Source organism: Bombus affinis, chromosome 14 (genome assembly GCF_024516045.1).
Source record: "Bombus affinis isolate iyBomAffi1 chromosome 14, iyBomAffi1.2, whole genome shotgun sequence".
In the NCBI taxonomy this organism is placed as follows: domain Eukaryota; kingdom Metazoa; phylum Arthropoda; class Insecta; order Hymenoptera; family Apidae; genus Bombus; species Bombus affinis.
Window position 1 is genome coordinate 5469104 of NC_066357.1, and position 19131 is coordinate 5488234.

At 31.0% G+C, this 19131-nt stretch overlaps 3 protein-coding genes across 12 annotated transcripts; 1 reads left to right on the top strand and 2 right to left on the bottom strand.

The window, feature by feature from the left end:
- Positions 1 to 20: 20 nt before the first annotated feature.
- LOC126923891 (major facilitator superfamily domain-containing protein 6) lies at positions 21 to 6391 on the bottom strand. 6 transcript variants are annotated; one of them, XM_050737813.1, is made up of 11 exons: positions 3082 to 3532; positions 2795 to 2993; positions 2446 to 2594; positions 2074 to 2372; positions 1661 to 1991; positions 1383 to 1573; positions 1158 to 1294; positions 925 to 1040; positions 608 to 853; positions 307 to 453; positions 21 to 233 (listed from the first exon to the last, which is right to left on the bottom strand). In XM_050737813.1, the coding sequence occupies exons 3-11, from the start codon at positions 2501 to 2503 to the stop codon at positions 163 to 165; spliced, it is 1596 nt and encodes a 531-aa protein (XP_050593770.1). In that variant the 5' UTR covers positions 2504 to 2594; positions 2795 to 2993; positions 3082 to 3532; the 3' UTR covers positions 21 to 162. The 6 variants fall into 6 exon arrangements, with proteins under 6 accessions (XP_050593770.1, XP_050593774.1, XP_050593769.1 ...); XM_050737817.1 differs by having other exon boundaries at positions 947 to 966; positions 3082 to 3302; XM_050737812.1 differs by having other exon boundaries at positions 3075 to 3302.
- LOC126923882 (transferrin) lies at positions 6252 to 14204 on the top strand. Of its 5 annotated transcripts, none has more exons than XM_050737776.1 (15): positions 6252 to 6400; positions 6739 to 6847; positions 7520 to 7653; positions 7759 to 7886; positions 8757 to 8901; positions 8979 to 9136; positions 9642 to 9763; positions 9842 to 9987; positions 10481 to 10727; positions 10803 to 10951; positions 11272 to 11433; positions 11518 to 11616; positions 11716 to 11819; positions 11899 to 12054; positions 13932 to 14204. In XM_050737776.1, the coding sequence occupies exons 1-15, from the start codon at positions 6307 to 6309 to the stop codon at positions 14115 to 14117; spliced, it is 2139 nt and encodes a 712-aa protein (XP_050593733.1). In that variant the 5' UTR covers positions 6252 to 6306; the 3' UTR covers positions 14118 to 14204. The 5 variants fall into 5 exon arrangements, with proteins under 5 accessions (XP_050593733.1, XP_050593734.1, XP_050593735.1 ...); XM_050737777.1 differs by lacking the exon at positions 13932 to 14204 and adding an exon at positions 12525 to 12827; XM_050737778.1 differs by lacking the exon at positions 6739 to 6847 and having other exon boundaries at positions 6253 to 6400.
- On the bottom strand, positions 14203 to 19018 carry LOC126923876 (cytoplasmic dynein 2 intermediate chain 1). Its single transcript, XM_050737759.1, has 16 exons — positions 18912 to 19018; positions 17868 to 18590; positions 17688 to 17807; positions 17440 to 17609; positions 17136 to 17283; positions 16926 to 17066; positions 16715 to 16855; positions 16342 to 16653; positions 16103 to 16275; positions 15814 to 16030; positions 15544 to 15695; positions 15324 to 15472; positions 15196 to 15254; positions 14973 to 15127; positions 14754 to 14886; positions 14203 to 14691 (listed from the first exon to the last, which is right to left on the bottom strand). The coding sequence occupies exons 1-16, from the start codon at positions 18921 to 18923 to the stop codon at positions 14569 to 14571; spliced, it is 2928 nt and encodes a 975-aa protein (XP_050593716.1). The 5' UTR covers positions 18924 to 19018; the 3' UTR covers positions 14203 to 14568.
- Positions 19019 to 19131: the final 113 nt, after the last annotated feature.

Sequence of the window (19131 nt, forward strand, 5' to 3'; positions counted from 1 at the left end):
CGTGATAAGAATTAGACCAATAAGAAAAATATGTAAAATTTTATTTATAAATTATCAATTGGTAATAAACAAATCCGTTAATAAAACGATAATTATATTATTAGCAACAATATTCATTTGCAGTAAAATATTCAAATATTTTTGATTTACATCTTTGTGTAGTCAGCTTTCTGCAACTGTACATTTCTTTTGAGCTTCCTCTGGTGTTTTCCACTCTACATTCTTCTTTGTATCTATAATAAGAGATTGATTTAACCACAGCAGCATACAGAAAATTAAATGTCTAATAATTACTAGTTTTACTACCTGGTGTTATATCTTTTAAATATAACAGGTATAAAATAAGGTATATGAATGCTGTTATAGCGGCAATTGATGAAAATATCCGTAACGTCGTTACACCTCCAAATAATTTGTATAAGATTCCGCCTATCAGGCTACCAATTGCAAAACCTGGAGCAATAAATAATAATATAGTAAAACTATTAAGTATACTTGAGTAACATCTTTGAGTAGTTTTGCGTAGACATCGATTAGGATAATACAAATGCATATTATGTGTATTATATTTAAACAACGGTACATCCATATCATAAACTTTCATTACCAAAACCGTCATCCATGCCAGCTACGATTCCTTGAACAGTAGCTGATGTTCCGGGCGGTGCAACTTTACTTGCATAAGCGACTATTGTCGTGTAACAAAGTGCATAAGTAGGTCCTTGCATAAACAGTTCTATTGGTATTACCCACCATGGATTCAATGCCAAAGAAATCAGTCCAAGTCGTAAAGCGTAGCATACGAAACACAATGTAAAGCTATATCCGAATCCTAGTTTCTTTAGGATCTTACCTATTAGGAAGAAACCGATTAAAAAATAAAAAATAATACAAAAAATAAGATTACTTAAATAAATAATATACCAGACAACGAAAAAAAAATTACTTCGCCGCCCAAAGTTTCTGCTGCAACGATTAAACCTTCTATTAATTTAATCTCTGTCATGCAATTAGTTGCCATAGCGAGGTCTTCTAAATACCTATTTAAAACGTATTATTTGCGAATTTTATTTTGCTCTTGTAATTTATGTATCACATTTTTTAAAATTTATACTAAAATATTAAAAATTTAATATTTTATCGAAATAAGACTTTACCAAAATAAGAAATAAATCATAAAGCTATCGAGAATGCCGGCAATTGTTGCAAAACAGAGAAATATAATTATAGGTTTCAACCTCAAAAGTTTCATAATGTCTTTCAGTATATCTGCCGATCCATTCATTACTGGCAGCTGCAAAAAGTAGTTTTAATAAGTAGTGTAATTAAATATATTAAAAACAAATATTTCTTATTTTTGAGATTTTATGATAGATACTCACGTCTAATCTTTTACAACAGAACAGATCAATGAGTGTGAATATGAAAACAAGTAAAAACGCAGGTGTGTATATTTTAATAATTTCTCCTTTAGACCAATAATCTACTGTGTAGCCAGCCAAAAAGGCAGAAATTCCAAAACCTATAGTTCCCCAAACACGTTGTCTACCATACCCCATTTGACCACCTTCACCTAGAAAAATAAATAAAGCTGAGAAATATAATACTTGCTGCTAGTACTAATAAACTGAAATGAAACGAGAAGAAAATTACATCATACCTAATATATCAAAACAAATTGCATCACTCATGCAATTACATACATTGAAACCAATATTACCAAGAGACATTAATAAAACAAAACCCCAAAAAGTAACAGACGTATATAGACAATAACTATCATCCAAGTTATCACAAATAACATTGCAGTTGCTATGTTTAGAACAATATAAGGTACTATTCTTATCAATTAAGCACGTTGAATTTGGGGAAAAGCTTATTTCTTCATTAAGTGCTTGGAATTGTATTGATACAGAGAAATTTTTATCTGTACAGGTCCAATGGCATATAGCATTCTTTACTCCAGTACATAAATATGGCTTAGAAATATCCTGAAATAGAAAATAAAAACTGTTAATTTATAAAAGTTTGAGAGCGTTCACATTATATTATTACAAATCAATAATAAAGTACCTCTAGTTTACAATATGGTAATAAATCACAAGATACATTACTAAAACTATAGTCTGAAAAAACTGGACCTGGAAGTACTGGTAAGAAGTACATACAAATATAACAACCACTTGTTACTGCTAATAATGCAATAAAAATTGTTTTTCTCCAGGTATAAAAATAGTCCACGAGAAAACCAAAAGTTGGTTTAGCAATTAAGAACAAGATTGGTAGAATAGCTGTTATACTGCCCATAATTAATGCTGAAATACCAAGTTGTTTACCATAAACTGGTAAAAATGGAAGAATTGGTCCCATAGCTGCAATCAGAAATAATATAAAAGAATTACACAATAAAGAAAGATGTATTTCAACTTAATTAATTGGACTTACCTGCCATAAAGAAGAAATAATGTGCCTTGATAGGCAACTGTGTGTAATTCAGCTTCATTTTTTATGGTGTTACAGTAACCAATACATCAGAAAAATATTGTCTTAAATATTTCAGTCTAGGGAACAATGCTTAAATTCAGCATTGTTTTCTGAAATCAAAATATATTAATATACATAACTAATTAGAAACATTCCAGACACATATATAAATGAAAACAATAAATACATAGAACGAATATAAAGTAAGATAAGAGAGGAAACACTGGTACGAAAAAGATAACTTATCATATATATCTATAGATATAATTTAGTAACATTGTAAATATTCGATAAAAATTATGTTGCGTACTTTATAACAAACATTAAAAAATGGCACTCTAATCTGTGAAAGTTCACTTATCGAATTAATCGCGTTCAATGAATTTGCCCCTACATATGATTCCTCTATATTTGTACTTTATATAAATAACGACGCAATAAACACCCTCTGCATTATTGGATGATATACTTTATCTGCATCTTCAATGATATTAATACGGCTTATTTTTCTACAATAAAAAGGATTATTGTTCGTAAGAGAATAAATTAAATATATTATATTACACTGAATAATATTAATAATATAATACATAGAACCTAGAGTTGTTCCTTCTGATTATTTGTTCTCCTTCCATATCGTCAATATCACAGAAGCAAAGTACTGAACGTACTGACACGAAGTACGGAGGCTGTATACTGATGTCTTGGCAGCGAATCACGTGGAGTTAACGTACCTCCACATACAGCTATACTAGCGCTACTAACTACTGATTGTGTCAAGTGTCAAGCTTCGAGTTCGAAGTTTGAGATACTTTTACCTTCGATATGGACATACATATATATGCACATATATATTACATACATATACATACATATACATAGATGTGAGCGTCTCAAGGTCATCCATATGACAGATACACACATATGTATGCATAAGATGAACTTTATGATAACTGATATTTGATCACATGACAAAATCTCCGTATTTACAGAGAAGAAGATTTTATCTATCCTAACACATGTTGTGAAAAAGACTATTTAAAAAATTATATTGAAAAGTGAGTTTTTTCATAACCAGTACTGTTAGATTATTATATGAATATTAATTTAATCTTTATGGTTACAAAAGAATTGATTAATTACGTTTTATAAAAAATCACTACGTCGTAAAAAAATGATACGAGTAGTTGAAATATCTCACAAATATTAATCAGTCATTTTTAGTACTTATATATAGTCTTCTATCAATGTTGATTAGTTATCTTGGTCGAACAAGGCTTATCGTCAAACATGTATGTATATGTCAATTGTAATTTTTATGTAGTGGATACTATAACTTTAAATCGAGTAAAAATTTTTTGCGCAAAAATTGTATTGGATGTTTAATTATTTGAATACCTTAACAATTTTTTTAATTTATTCAAATATTCTCTAATAAGGTAATAAATAAATATATAATAATAAATAATAATAATAAAAATGTCTTGTGATAGTTAAAAAAGATGGAATATTTAATATTTAAGTTTTCACGAATTTATTCTTTTGCAATTTTAAAGGCCTTTGTTTGAAAATATTTTATGATGATGACGATGTGTATGCTTTAAGAGAAATGATACTGCGTAACATAACAATAATTTGCTACCAATCTTCGTTCCTACACTTATCAACAAAATAATTCAGTAGTAATTGTAGCATGACTTAGACCTCTACGTGAGGAGCATGCATAGAGAAATCACAGTTACAAGAAAAGTTTAAGATTTCGGATCCTGTGTTATTTCCTAATTAATTAAATTTGTGAAAGATATGTGTAGCTATTCTTTGCGAATTATGTGTTTAATAATATAACTATAGAATGATTAAATACACGAAACAATATAATTGCTAAAATAATTAAATTACGATGATTGATAAACATGATGAATAATTCATGTTCTATGAATATGTTACTGTTTTTGCAAATAGCATAGATTGTATTTATGACATTCTTTAATCCTAATCAATAAAATGATACTGATAATACTGATAATAATGTAAATATTGATGAAGTGCTGTGTATATTATACGATTAATCGAATTTTTGTTTTAATTAAAATGACATGAGTGATGAAACTTGAACAGAAAGAGTCAAAGGTATCAAAAACCTACTATGATTATCAAGAAGTTAACAACAACTACACGAAGATTGTTCCACATCTGATTCAAATTAACTGATTCGTTGAATTAACCCACAATTAATTCTCTGGATTTTCCGTTTATATAACGACAACAAGACTTATTGAGAAAATACGCGGAAAATATAACAGAGGCACACATGCAGCCACTGTGTAGGAGGATGTAAATTATCATCAGTAAGAAACATCAGACCTGTTCTTCTCCTTTCACATGTGCATCAAATGCAGTAATAACTCTCAACCAATTATAATCCATAGCTTTTACAATTTACTAAATAGTATGCGTCACATAAAAATTCACTTGTGCCAAGTATTGATTAAATTCGTTTCGGATTGTTCATGAACATTAACGTCATCTACTGTACCAACATGTTATATTACGCATGAGCCCCCACCAGCCTCAATAATTCCAGTTCCCTACTGGACTATTGGTCGCATCAGCAGCCAGTTTCAATTTAATCCAGTCTGCGTGGAGTTACATGTAGAGGTAGACGCATCGAATGCAAAGAAATCCACCTCCTCGTGTACCGGGCGCCATGTGGTAAATTCGTCGATCGTTGTCGTTCTTTACATCTCCAAAGACTCTGTTGAAACGAGTTATTCATGCAGCCGAACCGGCTGACCTTTTTCACATAATTCATACTCATTCCCCTCGAAACAGACCGTGTCTGTTGTCTACCCGTTACTGTTTTCTATTTCGATTGTTGGACATCTGTCTTTAGCACTCTGCCGAGAGAGTATTTTATTGTATATCAAGAGAATTTGGTGCACTGGTTGAAAGGTGAAGGTACGTGTTGTTAGGAAACAGTCGAATAATACTTCTTTTCATGATAATTGAAGATTCAGCCGATGATGTCATTTCATAAATGACGAAGAATTTTTTATAAAGAACGATTGTAAGATGATCCTTGCGTTGATTCATCAAGTTGTCTCGTAAACAGACATGAATAATTATCGTTGTGGATTTGGTTATCTGTTATCGTTTCTGTTTTCATTTCGGTGTCCGTATTAATTGTCTCCCAATCATTTCTGTCGACTTACATCAGAATCGAGGAAAACCGACGACCAGATTGCGTGAAGCTTTACTCGTCGATTTCAATGAAACTTCGAATAGAATTATTCATGGAATATTAACTAAAGTTTGTCCAATCTATGCACGTAATGATAACGCTAATAGCAGCGATACAAGAATGAAGAAAAGTAGATAGTATAACAAAAGAGGAGATGTAACTGGCAAATCCGATTGATTGTATCAATAGATGAAACTTGATCCTTGTTGCTAAATATCTTTTAAATCATCGAGTATTTATAGATGCAATTATACACAATAAAAAATTAATAAAATGCTTGTTGGTTTTCTATTTGTATTCGAAGTTTTATTGAAGTTGATGCGTAACACCGTTAGTTCCGTTACTAATTAATGTGTCTGCATATTCATTAAACTAGCGTTTACCTCGTCAACTATAACGGCGCGACAAGTGTAATTACTGTTATAAATAATGAAACCCTTGCACACTCTATTCCTGTACATCAGTGTGTTTTTCGTATAAAACATTACATGAAAAATATCGTGTATTAGTTTTTGATAAATAGCTTGAAGAATCTTGTGAAAAAGTGAAAATCAAACACTTACGATACGTCCTTGAAGAAGATGCCGGTGGGAAGGTCGTCAAAGATGGATATTCGATTATTTGTTTTACTCTTCTTCATCGCGTTTGTTCATCAAAGTATCAACGCTGAAAATTGTAAGTAATTTTAATTAATATCCACGATCCCCGTATCATCAATATTCTATAAAATATACAAGTTAAAAAAAAGATATTAAAAATTCTTCCTTAAATCCATGCAATGCCTTTAATAGCTGAAGATAACAATAGGATTTTAAAATACTCAAGTACCATAAGAGAATAATATCGTAGAGTATCATAGAAATCTGCGTTAACACGATCCCTCCATTTACTTTGAGCGGCGAGCAATTTGTTCGTCATTGGTAACAAATTATGTAGTCATGATTTCCCCTTTGCTCGAGAGGAGGAGAAAGAGTTTTGCAAGAGAAAAAAAAATAGAAACACCGTCGTTTCAGTGAAACTATGCGTGGTCGAGAGCATTCATACAACAAAAAAGGTCCGCGAACTTTGCAAGCAGTTGGTAATCTCAGGGAGTCAGGTAGAGTGTGTTATAGGAAATGATAGGCGAGTATAACAAATTTATAGAAAGATCGATAAATTAAGACTCTTTTAAAGAGTATTCAGACTATTAATATTATTGTCAATATTTCAGGGTTCTCAATATTATAGAGACCCTCTAGTATTAGTATAGAGAAGTATTATTAATATTTCGAATATTGTCGATGTGGTTTGATGAAAAATAATTGTGCTCCATACGTTCTTATCTTCTTTCGTTGATAATGTTGAAATATGTAATGGTTGAACATGCTTTCTTGTGATTTGATATCGTTAAACGCTAACGTGAAATTGAATGTATTATCAATAATATTGAATGTATGAGGAAAATGTAGTTTGTCGATAAATATTGACAATATTGTATTGGCAAAAAAAATTGACTGTCTAGGCTCTAGAGTGTCTCCTATGTACGACAATGTTGAGAACCCTGTAATATTGACAATAACGATATTATTAATATTATTATCAATATTAGTATCAATAGTTAAGATACTCACCATTATTGTGTATAAGACATCTTGTGGACGATCAAGACATAATTATCAATGCAATGTTGAGAATTTTAAATATTGACAATAATAATGATCTTCTGAATGCTACTTTATACTTTTTGAAGAGTATTGATCGATTCCCTTTTCCGCGTTTCGCGTCTTGTTTTTTAACGGCACATCGATTACACAGGTTTAATTGCCTGCGGCGATTGACCATGGCCAAAGCCGACTTTACCGTAATGGAACCGGAAGATCTGGTCGCAGCATCCGCGTACAACGAATACAACATTCTAGTCACGAACGAGCTAAGAATGCTTCCAGATGGTAATTACAAAGTAAATCGAACAGCGATTAAAATTATTTTACCAGTTGCCATCACGTGAGAAATTGAAATTCACGTTTCTTCGATGTTACATTATCTTTTGGTAGAGAAGCAACGTTATGAGATGGTAGTCATAGTATCTAAGGATGTGAGGAATATATGGGACGTTAAGGGTAAGAGATTCTGTCATCCTGGACTGGATACCACCGATGATTGGACCAATGCATTTTCTACGGTTAATTTTCTTATAACTATTCCTTGTTTATTGTGTCTGTGTTCTATAAAAGATATTACTTTTCTCAGATAATACAACCCAATCGTTCAAAATAAGATTATAAGTACTGGAATATCAAAGAAGATAATTTGCTTCTTACTATTTATATGTATATAAATCACTTCTTCTGAGAAGAATTCTATTAAAAATATTAATTACTTTATATAAAATACAGTCAATTAGAATTCACAATATGTACTTCCTCTTTAATAACTAATTACAGTTGTATCTCTGGATGCAAAAATGGCCTTAGAACACTCAAAACTCTTCTATGTTCATGAAACGCATCAATAAATTATTCATTCTTTTCTTACATATTACCTACAAACTTTGTTACTATGTTCTCATCAAGTTACGTTTGTGAATCAATATTGGCCTACCTATGTTAACAGTTTGAATCTAACTCTTATCTAGAGTCTTTACATAATGGAATCATTATTTTGACACACATTTTGGGAATCGTAATTTTTTCAAATGTTACACAAATATCAAGTAATATAAATAAATAGTGTTGTTTACAATTCTTTTTTCTTATAGAAAAATGTATAAAAATTGCAATTAATTTATTACATAATTTTTATTATGAAAATCAAATATCAAAAGAGAAATATTATTTTTTTAGATCCCGTAGAAAGTAATCACTGCGTACAACAATTATTTAACTACAAATGTTTGGGTACACTTTACTTTAAATTAACATGTGATGCTAAGGCCTTTATAGCATCCAATAATATAATTGAACATAAATATAAAATTGGTCATACAAAATAGTATTACTTAAAAATACAAATGAACAATCAAAACATTTACATACCTGTATCACAATTGTAGTACTTTAACGAATGGGTAATATTGAGAAAATGTGATCCGGACAAGACGTTGTTGGAGAATCGAATGGACGGTTTGTCGAATTTTTTCGAGGCAGCTTGTATAGCTGGTGCTTGGACCGCCGATACCACATATGATAGTAAATTAAGTAAGTATTTGTGCAGTTGAAGTCAACTAAAAATAATACACTATGTAGTTACTCCATTCCCATCTTCTTGCTCGTAGAATCGAAGTATAGGAACCTTTGCGCCGCGTGCGATAATCCAGTCGGCTGTTATACGAATGATGCCTATTACGGTCGCGAAGGTGCTTTATTCTGCCTCACTGATAACGCAGGTGACATTGCCTGGGTTAGATTAAATGATACCTTGCTGCATTTTAAGGTAGAGGGATTAATTTCAGATAAACAAATGACTATTCGAAATAATGCAAGAATGAAGAAAAATGAAAGGGCCGAAATATTGTCCCTTTTTAAACATGTTCCATAAATAGCACAAACGAAACTATTATCTTAAAACGCGGAATCTTAACTTTTTGAACAGTATATGTCCAATAATCAATATCAGAATAATCGTTTTCTCGCCTGATATTCTAAAGTTCAGAATAGTATGTAAACTTAGATTAAAGTATTAAGATATAAAATAAACGATTGATTGAACTTTAAAAGTGAAATATGTAACTAAAAAAAAAAAAAAAAAAAAGGAAGGTGAGTTCTTGACATTTTCATGCCTTTTTGCAGTAGATCAAGAAATATTTTTATACTTGCCTATGAATGTTTAAATAGAGAAACATGCTAATTTTTGTCTACTATGGAACGTGTTAATTATTTTGAGTAGCGTGATATAACAACTTCAAGCAGTTTGTTAACGAAACCATGTATGAAATTAGACGGAACGGATCAGTAAAGAAAATTACAAGTATCTTTGTCCGGATGGTACGACGAGGCCCGTGAAACTTGACAAACCATGCGTATGGATAACAAAACCATGGCCGATGGTCGTCGCTAGATCGTTAGTAAAAGAAGAGACTTTAATAAAAAGGATTTGATCGAGTAATGTATCTTTTAAGTGATGTTTGCCTTTTACCAGAGAGGTAGCAGAAAAGGTGGAGAAGATGATGAGCTCCTTGAAAATGGACAAGTTTAGTTCGATACTACGCCAATTGTTGGAAAATTATCATCTGACGCCGGTGAGCACAGATACTCTGGAAACGCCGGAGGACTTCCTAACAAGATGTAATTAGCGACGATTAATTACGACATGAACAACACTCGACCTTTTTCAAGAAAAATTTATTTAAAAATTCTATTAAAGAAGATTTCTTATTTTGTTCATTTTCTAACTAATCAGATAGAATTGATTTTTTAAAATGATTTTCATTAATTTGTTATTAGACTGTGGATGTTTGTGCAAATCTATGTTTACATCTTATGAATCTTATCTATGTTTACATCTTATTTTTATATCCTTAAATCACCCATAAGTAAAAATCCGCAGTCTATTCATCATATATCACTATATCTTATTAATCTTATAATCACTATATCTTATCATATCTTATTAATTAAAGATTAACTTTTTCATAGCGTAATAAGATAATAAGAAATAGGAATGGCTTTCAAGATACATAGAGGAGTTTGCTCGAATTTCTTTCATATTGCACTATGAAAAAGTTAAATTATAAGATTTTGTTTCTCCAATAATAACAATAGTAACACTTGACCACAGTTCCTCGTTTCATGACCGCTAATAATCGTGCAACGTGTCATCCATCGAGAAGGGTGAAATGGTGCGTCGCGTCCAATTTGGAAGAGAATAAGTGTCGGTGGCTCAGGGAAGCTTCGATCGTGTATGGTGTGGAACCAGCAATTTCGTGTATCCAGGAATTGAGCAGAGCAGGTTGTTTAAAGAGTCTCAAGACCGAGCGTGCAGATATATTCGTTGCAAAGCCTGAGGAGCTGTTTGACGCCAGAAAGTAAGTAAACATTCAAGTTGCATAAAGTTGTGGATAGAGGTGATAGTGGTTACAGTGTTTAGGATATTATTTCAGAATGGGTCTAAAAACGATCGTGCAGGTGGTACCCAAGAGGAACAATGACTTCGTTAGAATTGCGGCTATCGTCCAACAGGATTCATGGATCAAGAGTTTGAAAGACTTGAAAGGAGTCAAGGCGTGTTTCACGGGATATCGAGACGTTGGTGAGAATATTTCCATTTTCTGAATGATTCTATTGGATAGCGATCTTTAGATGAATCTTATTTCATATTTATAGATAAAGTTGTTAAACAAAATCTTCAATGTTCCTGTTAATCAATAAATAGAAATTAATTATTGCATATTGTTATGAAATAATGAAAAATATAAATAATACTTATTAATATTCTTATTGATATTATATCAGCTAATTTTTCTTTAAATATTTTCAATTGATTTCTATATGTTTAGCAATATAAATAATTTAAAATATTTTTAAACTCTTTCAAAATTGTTTAATGACGGTCAAAACACATTTTCGTAGGATGGTACGCTTTTGTGGCTGCTCTGAAGAATATATCAGGTACAAAGTCTTATTGTTCGGACACGGAAGCAGTTGCTAACTTTTTTACAGAGAGTTCCGTTGTTGGTCTGAGTGACAGTGACGGCCAAATGCCATATAATTTACATGCCTTGAATATCCAAGGTGTGTACTTACACGTGGCGTGATAATAAAATCGCGTAGCATGATTTGTGTGCTGATTAAATAAGAAAACAATGTGATTTGTAGCGAACGGAGTTGGGAAAGATTTGATTGCCTTTGACTGCATGATGTCTGATGTTGGAGACGTGGCCTTTGTTGACTTAAAGAACATCGAGGGGAAAATTGGTATGTTAATTCGTCACTATTTTATAAAAATATCAGTGAGTATATAATCATATCTTTCTTGTGTCTGATTTTAAACTTGTTGCTTCTTCTCTATTTTAGGCAATCCTGGCTATCAGACGAGGAATAACAAGTACCGAACCCTATGCCTTAATGAAGTCGATTCGGATGAAATATGTTTGCTTACGTGGGCTCCGTTAGGCATGGTAATTCTCTTATGAGAAAAATAATGTTAAAAGAATTAAAAGTAACGACATTAAATATTTTTGTAAATATTACTTCCAGGTGATAACACATGAAAATATAACAGACGTAAGACGAGAAGAAATCTACTCGATGCTTCTGGAAATGGACAAGCTTTTCGGAATTACTTTCAAGGGCCCAACGCCTGCGTTCTCCATGTATGGAATATATGATTCAAATCATAGTATTATATTTCCGGTATGTAAAAGCATAATATTAACTTTAAAATAACAAGATACTAATATTGCTATAGGTACAAATATTAACATTGTTAAAAATAGACATTTATACAGTTAAATTGGTCTAGTATAACACGTATAAAATGAAATATTTAACATTTCTCTAATCCTCATCGTCGGAACTTATACACATACAATCTAAAGGTCGCTCTAATATAGTTATTTTTTCCCAATACTTCTCGTTTTGCGCCATCCCATAATAAACGTAACCTTTCTGGCAGAAAGCCCATGGGAAATGTGTGCAATTGAAGGAAACGCAAGGCTCGCCTTTTGCGTCTAACGCAATGGCACCTATGTGAGATTCCCCGGTTTCATTTTCGAAGTTCTGTAGCACTGTGTTTACTGCAGTGTTAATCGATATATCTTCAGATAATTTTTTAACTATTCTCCGTGCTGGTGCATAGCAATAGATGCTTGTATCGTTACCAGATACAGAGGTACAGCCATGTTCATCTGTGTAAATGCCGCAACCAATTACCGTACCGATTGAGCTGATGGAACCAACTGGCTTTCGAGGTTCTCCAGCTGTCGATGTTCCGCTTGCAAGCCGTTTCTTACGATCGTATGCTACTACTCCAACCGCACTAACCTAATATTCATATTTTTTAACTGTATTTTATGAAACTTGAGGAGTTATAGTAGCTATTAGATTTTTATTTATTCTTTTGTAGATATACTAACAAAGAAACATAGTTTAGGAATAAATAAAAATTGTAATTTATGATTTTATAATGTGTCTAGAATCTAATAGTATTATAAAATAATGGTGCCATAGAAAACACACCTGTACAGTTATCGGATCATCCCAGTCTAAATCAGTAGATAATACACAATACGGATATGCTTCACCGTCTTGAGGTCGATTTATAAAACAATCCGAATCGCATTCTTTTTTTTCACCCTTAGCATCATTTCTCCATTCACTTTCTTCCTGGTCTTCATTCATACAACATGTTAACGATTCGGATATGTTTAAACTTCCCGGCGGTAAAATTGAAATTCCGTTATCTAAGGCAAATTTTTGAGCTCCATTTTCAACGATTAGAACATGTTCCGTTTTCTCTAATACCTTCCGTGCTATAATTAGGAATTGAAATTGGAAATTAGGGTAGATCATTAACTGGAAATGTTTTTAACCGTACACTGATTTGTTAGATAAAATATATACCTAAAGAAATAGGATGTTCTATGTCACGAACAGCGCCTACACATCCAGCGTCGCGTATCGTCATTATAGCAGCATCCGTGACAATTTCATCGTTAACGTCCAAAGAACCACCTTTCGCACAATTAAAAAACGGCTTACTTTCCATATAAACGATTCCTTTTTCTACCGCATCCACTGCTGATCGACCATTGATAAGATCACTATACGCTTCCATGGCGGCATTTTTAACCTATTTGTATCAATAAGGATCTAATAATTATTTATAAAAAGGTTTACTAACTATCAGGTATGTTTTATAAATAATTACTTTTTATTTCTGTAATTAATGTTATAGTAATTTATTTATAAACATTTTTTTAAAAATAATATTAATTAATTTTAAATTAAAAGTATATAATATTTTTCAAACCTCAAAGAGTATGTGTTTACGTTTCGTGCGTGGAACTTTTCCCGCGCCTCCATGAACTACTATAACTGGATCAACATAGCTACGACGTTTCTTTTTATCTGGCTTTGCCTCAGATCTGATTCTCGCTAAAATTTGATCAATCCAAGAACAATAATCGCACATTGTGAATAAATAACGTAAAATTTTACGACGATGAATAGGTTTATTAATGTAGATTTATATTATTTAAAACAAATGCAAATGTCCTTTTTTTTTACAGGACGAAACTCAACATCTACAGTTAGAAGTTCACCAAATTCAACCTGTAGCGAGTTACCCTGTTATTATTGATGATCTTGTAAAACAAGTTAATTGCAACGGCGCGGCATATTTGAATTTCCATTATAGTTACATGAAGTTTATATATATTTTGATCTTTGTGTTAAGTAAATTACAAATTACTTGAGCATAAATGTCTTTCCTTACATCATTATATATGTCTATGTTTTGATAAAGTGATATTTAGAATAATAAAGAAATTATTACTGAAGAATGTTTTCATTGAGGTATATTATTTAAATATCTTTTTACAATATAAAATTTTGGATTGTATACAATTTGTGGACGGTTTCAGTTTTGTGCGTTACAGTGAATAATGTGCACAATAAATAATAATAGTTTTGTGCAAACTTCTAGTTTTGCCTTAAAGTGATACAACAGTTTAAAAAATGCTTTTCAGTGGGCACATACATTATGATTATAGGATTGTCCTTAAATATTATTTAAGTATGTATCATTCACTTTGATAGTACAAATGTATATTCAAGGCATACAAAGTCCGTTTCAATTCACCGGAAGTATAAAAAATGTGTTAATTTCCTTGAACAGTATTGATCCTATTGGTGATTTTATCTTATTTATAAAATTGCAACGTATCGCATGAAAGCATTTAATTCCTGTAAATAATCTTCTTCCTTTGAATGATAAAAATTCATTTTTAGTTTGTGTATTTCTACGTGCCCGCATTCTGTACCAAACGCCTGGAAAAAAATAACACATATAAAATTTTTACACATTATTATCCATGAAAAAAAGAACATACCAAGTACTGATGAGATGTATCTCGTTTTGTTTTGCAGTATGATAATTGCATAGTTTTTATATATCCACTATTTTGCATATTTATTTTGTATGTTGGATATATATCACTGTTACTTAAATCCCATATATGTATACTAAAATACCATATACAAAAGTTATTTCAATTGCTTACTTCGTTTAAATCTAAATCTTAAATATTCATTTTGTTAATTTTTCTTACCATGATTTATTGTCTAGTACAAAAAGAGTAAATGGTTTCGACCTTGACCATTGTACCGATCTAATAATGTATGTATTATCTTCATCTTTTAATTGTAAAATTGGTTTCTTAATATCTAAAGAGTGCAATCGAATTGTTCCATCATCACAGCTAACCTGTATTAGAAAACTGCTTTAGGAACAACGAAAGAATCCAAGAGAGTGAATGTAAGTAAAAATATTACCAAGAAGAACGAATATCCAAATGGACAGATTTCTATGCAAGTTACGTTCCCACAGTCATCTGAAACATTAAATAAAGTATTGAAATTACAATGAACTAATTAAAATTGATGTATTATTAATAACTTACTAGTATCCAACTTTGTATATACAGCAGGATTAGCTTTGTTACCAATACAAGTACCATGCAAAATACTGCTACTGTTAGTGGCAATATAAAGATTATTACTATCAATGCAATCCACATGCATATCAATGAACGTAGCTGCAGTGATCTTTCTAGAGAGTTAAAAGACTTTAGTACAGTTGAAGTTTAATAGGTAATAAACATGTTATTAGGGAATATTTACTTTTTTTTATAGTTAGGTTGTAAAAATAGTTCTTGGCTTTTAATAAGTTTTACACTACCCCAAAATGATAGTCCTAAATCGTCGACATTTTTGCCCATATTGTGCAAAACACTCCATATAACAACTGAACCATTTTCACTTAAGCTACATATCTATTAGTACAAGTAATATTCTCAATTAAAGTTAAACAAATAACTGATGCAGATAACGTTAGTAACTAAAGCATTACATACATGACAACATATAATGCGTACAATAATTTTAACAAACCTGTATTGGTACAAATTTATTGTTATGTTGTTCTACTGACTTTTCTTCAATTTTAGATAGTATACGTATTGCAACAACTTGTGCTGTATGATTTGTTTCTACATTTGTTGCTGTTGTATATGTAGGCATCCGTATTGTCCAATCTAAATTGTTGGCTTTATCTGTCACTTTCTGATGCCACATTTCATCTTCCTTTAAATCCCAGAGACTTATCGATCTATTGTTTAACATATTTATTTATTTTTATACAGTAAATTGTACAGCAATTGAAAGTAATAAAATATTATACCCATCCTGAAGTCCAGCAAATACGATGTTATAATTCGTTGAATGAAAACAACATGAAGTAATAGGGCAGGTAGAGTACAATAATTTAATCGGCATCGATGGTTCAGTAATATTCCAAACGCATCCAATACAACAATCGGTTATATAATCTTGTTTGCTGGATGTCTCGATTTCCTGAATAAAATATTACACGTTTTACTGCTATAGATTATATTTGGTATTTCAATAAATAATTCGTACTTCTTCAGCTGGAGAATGAATAGTCAGTAGGATTTTATTTAAGACTTCTGAATAATGAATTATCGTTACTGCTCTACCAGCCAAAAATGTTATGGAATTTATGGAAAGTTTAACAACACCGTCACTGAATGGTATTTCTTCTTCATTTTTAAATACATTTCCACCAGATCGTCTTTCTTCCAATAACGATAACATTACCTTTCCTGCGCGACTCATGAAATCATTTAATCGCAATATATCAAAGGGTTGCGGTAACATAGAGCTTGTAGTTTCTATATCATTATCATTGTCACTACCGACCCCATTTTGATCCTAAAAATGTGATATTTATAAAGATAAAGATTAATCAGTAAAAAGTTATAAGTGTATGTACCATACGAAATAAGTCTAAATCTTCCTTGGTTTGTAAATTTTTTCTGCAAGTTATTGGAAATTGAGTCCATTTATTTCTAAATGTTATTTCCTCCGTTTGTGTTTCTATGTCAATATTATCTTCACCAGTTTGCGTAGATATCTACAAATCGAACGCATTAATTTTTCAATTAATAACACAATGTAGTATTATTAATAGACAATCACTATACTTGTTGAGCATTTAATTTTCCATAATTTCTAATAAATTCTTCATATGGTATAGGTGAACATTCCAGAACAGACCACTCCATAACATCTAATTTTATCATTTCTAATAGCTCTTCACCTCTACTTAAACTCTTTTTGGGTTTCTGAAAGCAATAATAAATAAAATTATTAATAAAAAGTTTCACTATTTCGCTAATTTATCAATTTATTACCTTTGGTTTTTGTTCCCCTTTGATTTTACGGAAATCAATGAACGAAATTTGTGAAAGCGGTGGCGATTTTGCAAAATCACCCGAACGACTATCTTCGAATCCTTCATCAGTAGATAATGGTAATGATTTACTTTCCGATCTATCCTCACTATATAAAAATGCGTACACGTGCATATATTAAATTTTTATTTATGTAAATCAATATTATTTTAGCAATCATTTATATATAATTATTGAAAACAGTACAATTTTCACAATAAAAGTTATTTAATTATTTTGAAACTTGATCTTGCTTAGAACAAACCTAAATGATTTATTAACTGGTTGTTTTATCTCAAGAAGAGAAGATAGCTTTGAATCATTTGCAATTGAGTCTATTCTTGCAGCTCTCTTTCTTGCTTCTGTAAGCTCATAATGACCAGAATCATGCATATGTTCTTCTTCCTTTTGTTCGGCACTGTTCACAATTTTGCGCTACAGTAAAGTGATAACTTGAAATAAAAAAATATTACTGCTTTCGATACTATTCTATGATAAAATAAATATCAGTACTTGTTTTGCAGTATGCAGTTCAATTGGATCCAGTGGTACACTAATATGATTAATGCTTGTTTCTTCACTAACTTCAGATGTTTCACTATCTGTGCATTCTTGAAAATCAGATTCATAATCCTATGAAATAGTTTAAATTAGGCCTAAATTATAAATTGTGCATAAACTACAGTATTTTACCTCAAAATCATCTTCATAATCATATTCATTATCTGTCTGAAGTATCTCTATTTTCTCCTTTTTCTTCTGGTCCGTTTTCTGTACAGGATCTGATCTATTATTAGCAGAATGTAGCATTTTTACTTCACTTGGACTTAATGTTCTAGATAGTCTACGTTGCCTAGACCTTGGTTTTGATTCAGTTGTTTCTGATGAATATGTTTTAACTTCTTCTCCATTTTTTGATACAGAACTAGTGCTTTTATTAGATAATTTAGCATTGAGTTTAGTTGTAAGTGATTGTGGTATAAATATTGTACTCTGTCCTCTCTTTTCTGAATAATTACTCTGTATTCTTCCACTACTACTTTTACTGCTTTTTACAGCATTGATATCTGACTTCTTCATAAGTTCAGTCTGTGTTTTAGTTGTTAAAATACTTTTTGATGATATTCTAGACTTGTTAATATTTGATTTGGATGTCGAGGAAAAACTTTCCTTAACAGGAACACTTTTAGAGGATTTAATAGGATGTTTTGTACTATTTTTGCTTGTTTGTAAATTTTGTGTTAATCTTGAATGACTGTCATCCTCTTTTCTTTTTTCAAGAGTTTGAGACATTCTCAATTTTAAATCTACTTTTTCAGAATTCTCTGAGTGTGCATACGATGATGAACTTTTTGATTTTGCTTTAACATTTGACTGATGTCCATTCCTGACAGATGAATCCTTTCTAATAGTTCCCTGAAATATAATCTATACATTAAAATACTTTCATAATTTTCTAAATCTTACTTGAAAATCAGAGAATTTTATTTTTCATTTCCATTTCACAAAATGTGAAATTAATGTTATTTTATCTACGCGTTCATTGCATACTGTCTAAAAAAAGTCGATAAATTCGAGGTTGTCAATTAATATGCACTCTAAAGTTGAAATGTCAGGATCATGAAATTATAATGATCAAGTATGAGAATTGAATACTTAAGCAGTGACAAACGTTTAAATGTGGCCAATGTAAAAATGTAAAAATGAGAGGTTGATTTTTTAAATATAATGAACCACCTTATGAGACATTATCCTTTTGATTAATTGATGTTGACAGTTATTACAAAACCACCATGATGTAAACTATCATCGTTGTTATTACAGCGCTACATGTAGCTGTTTTAGAAAATAACACACTATAAGAAGTGTTTGTACCATCTACTGGTAAAAAAGTATAGATAAATTTATCATATTTATTAAAAACTACTATAAATATTAACTAAATACAAGACTTAAT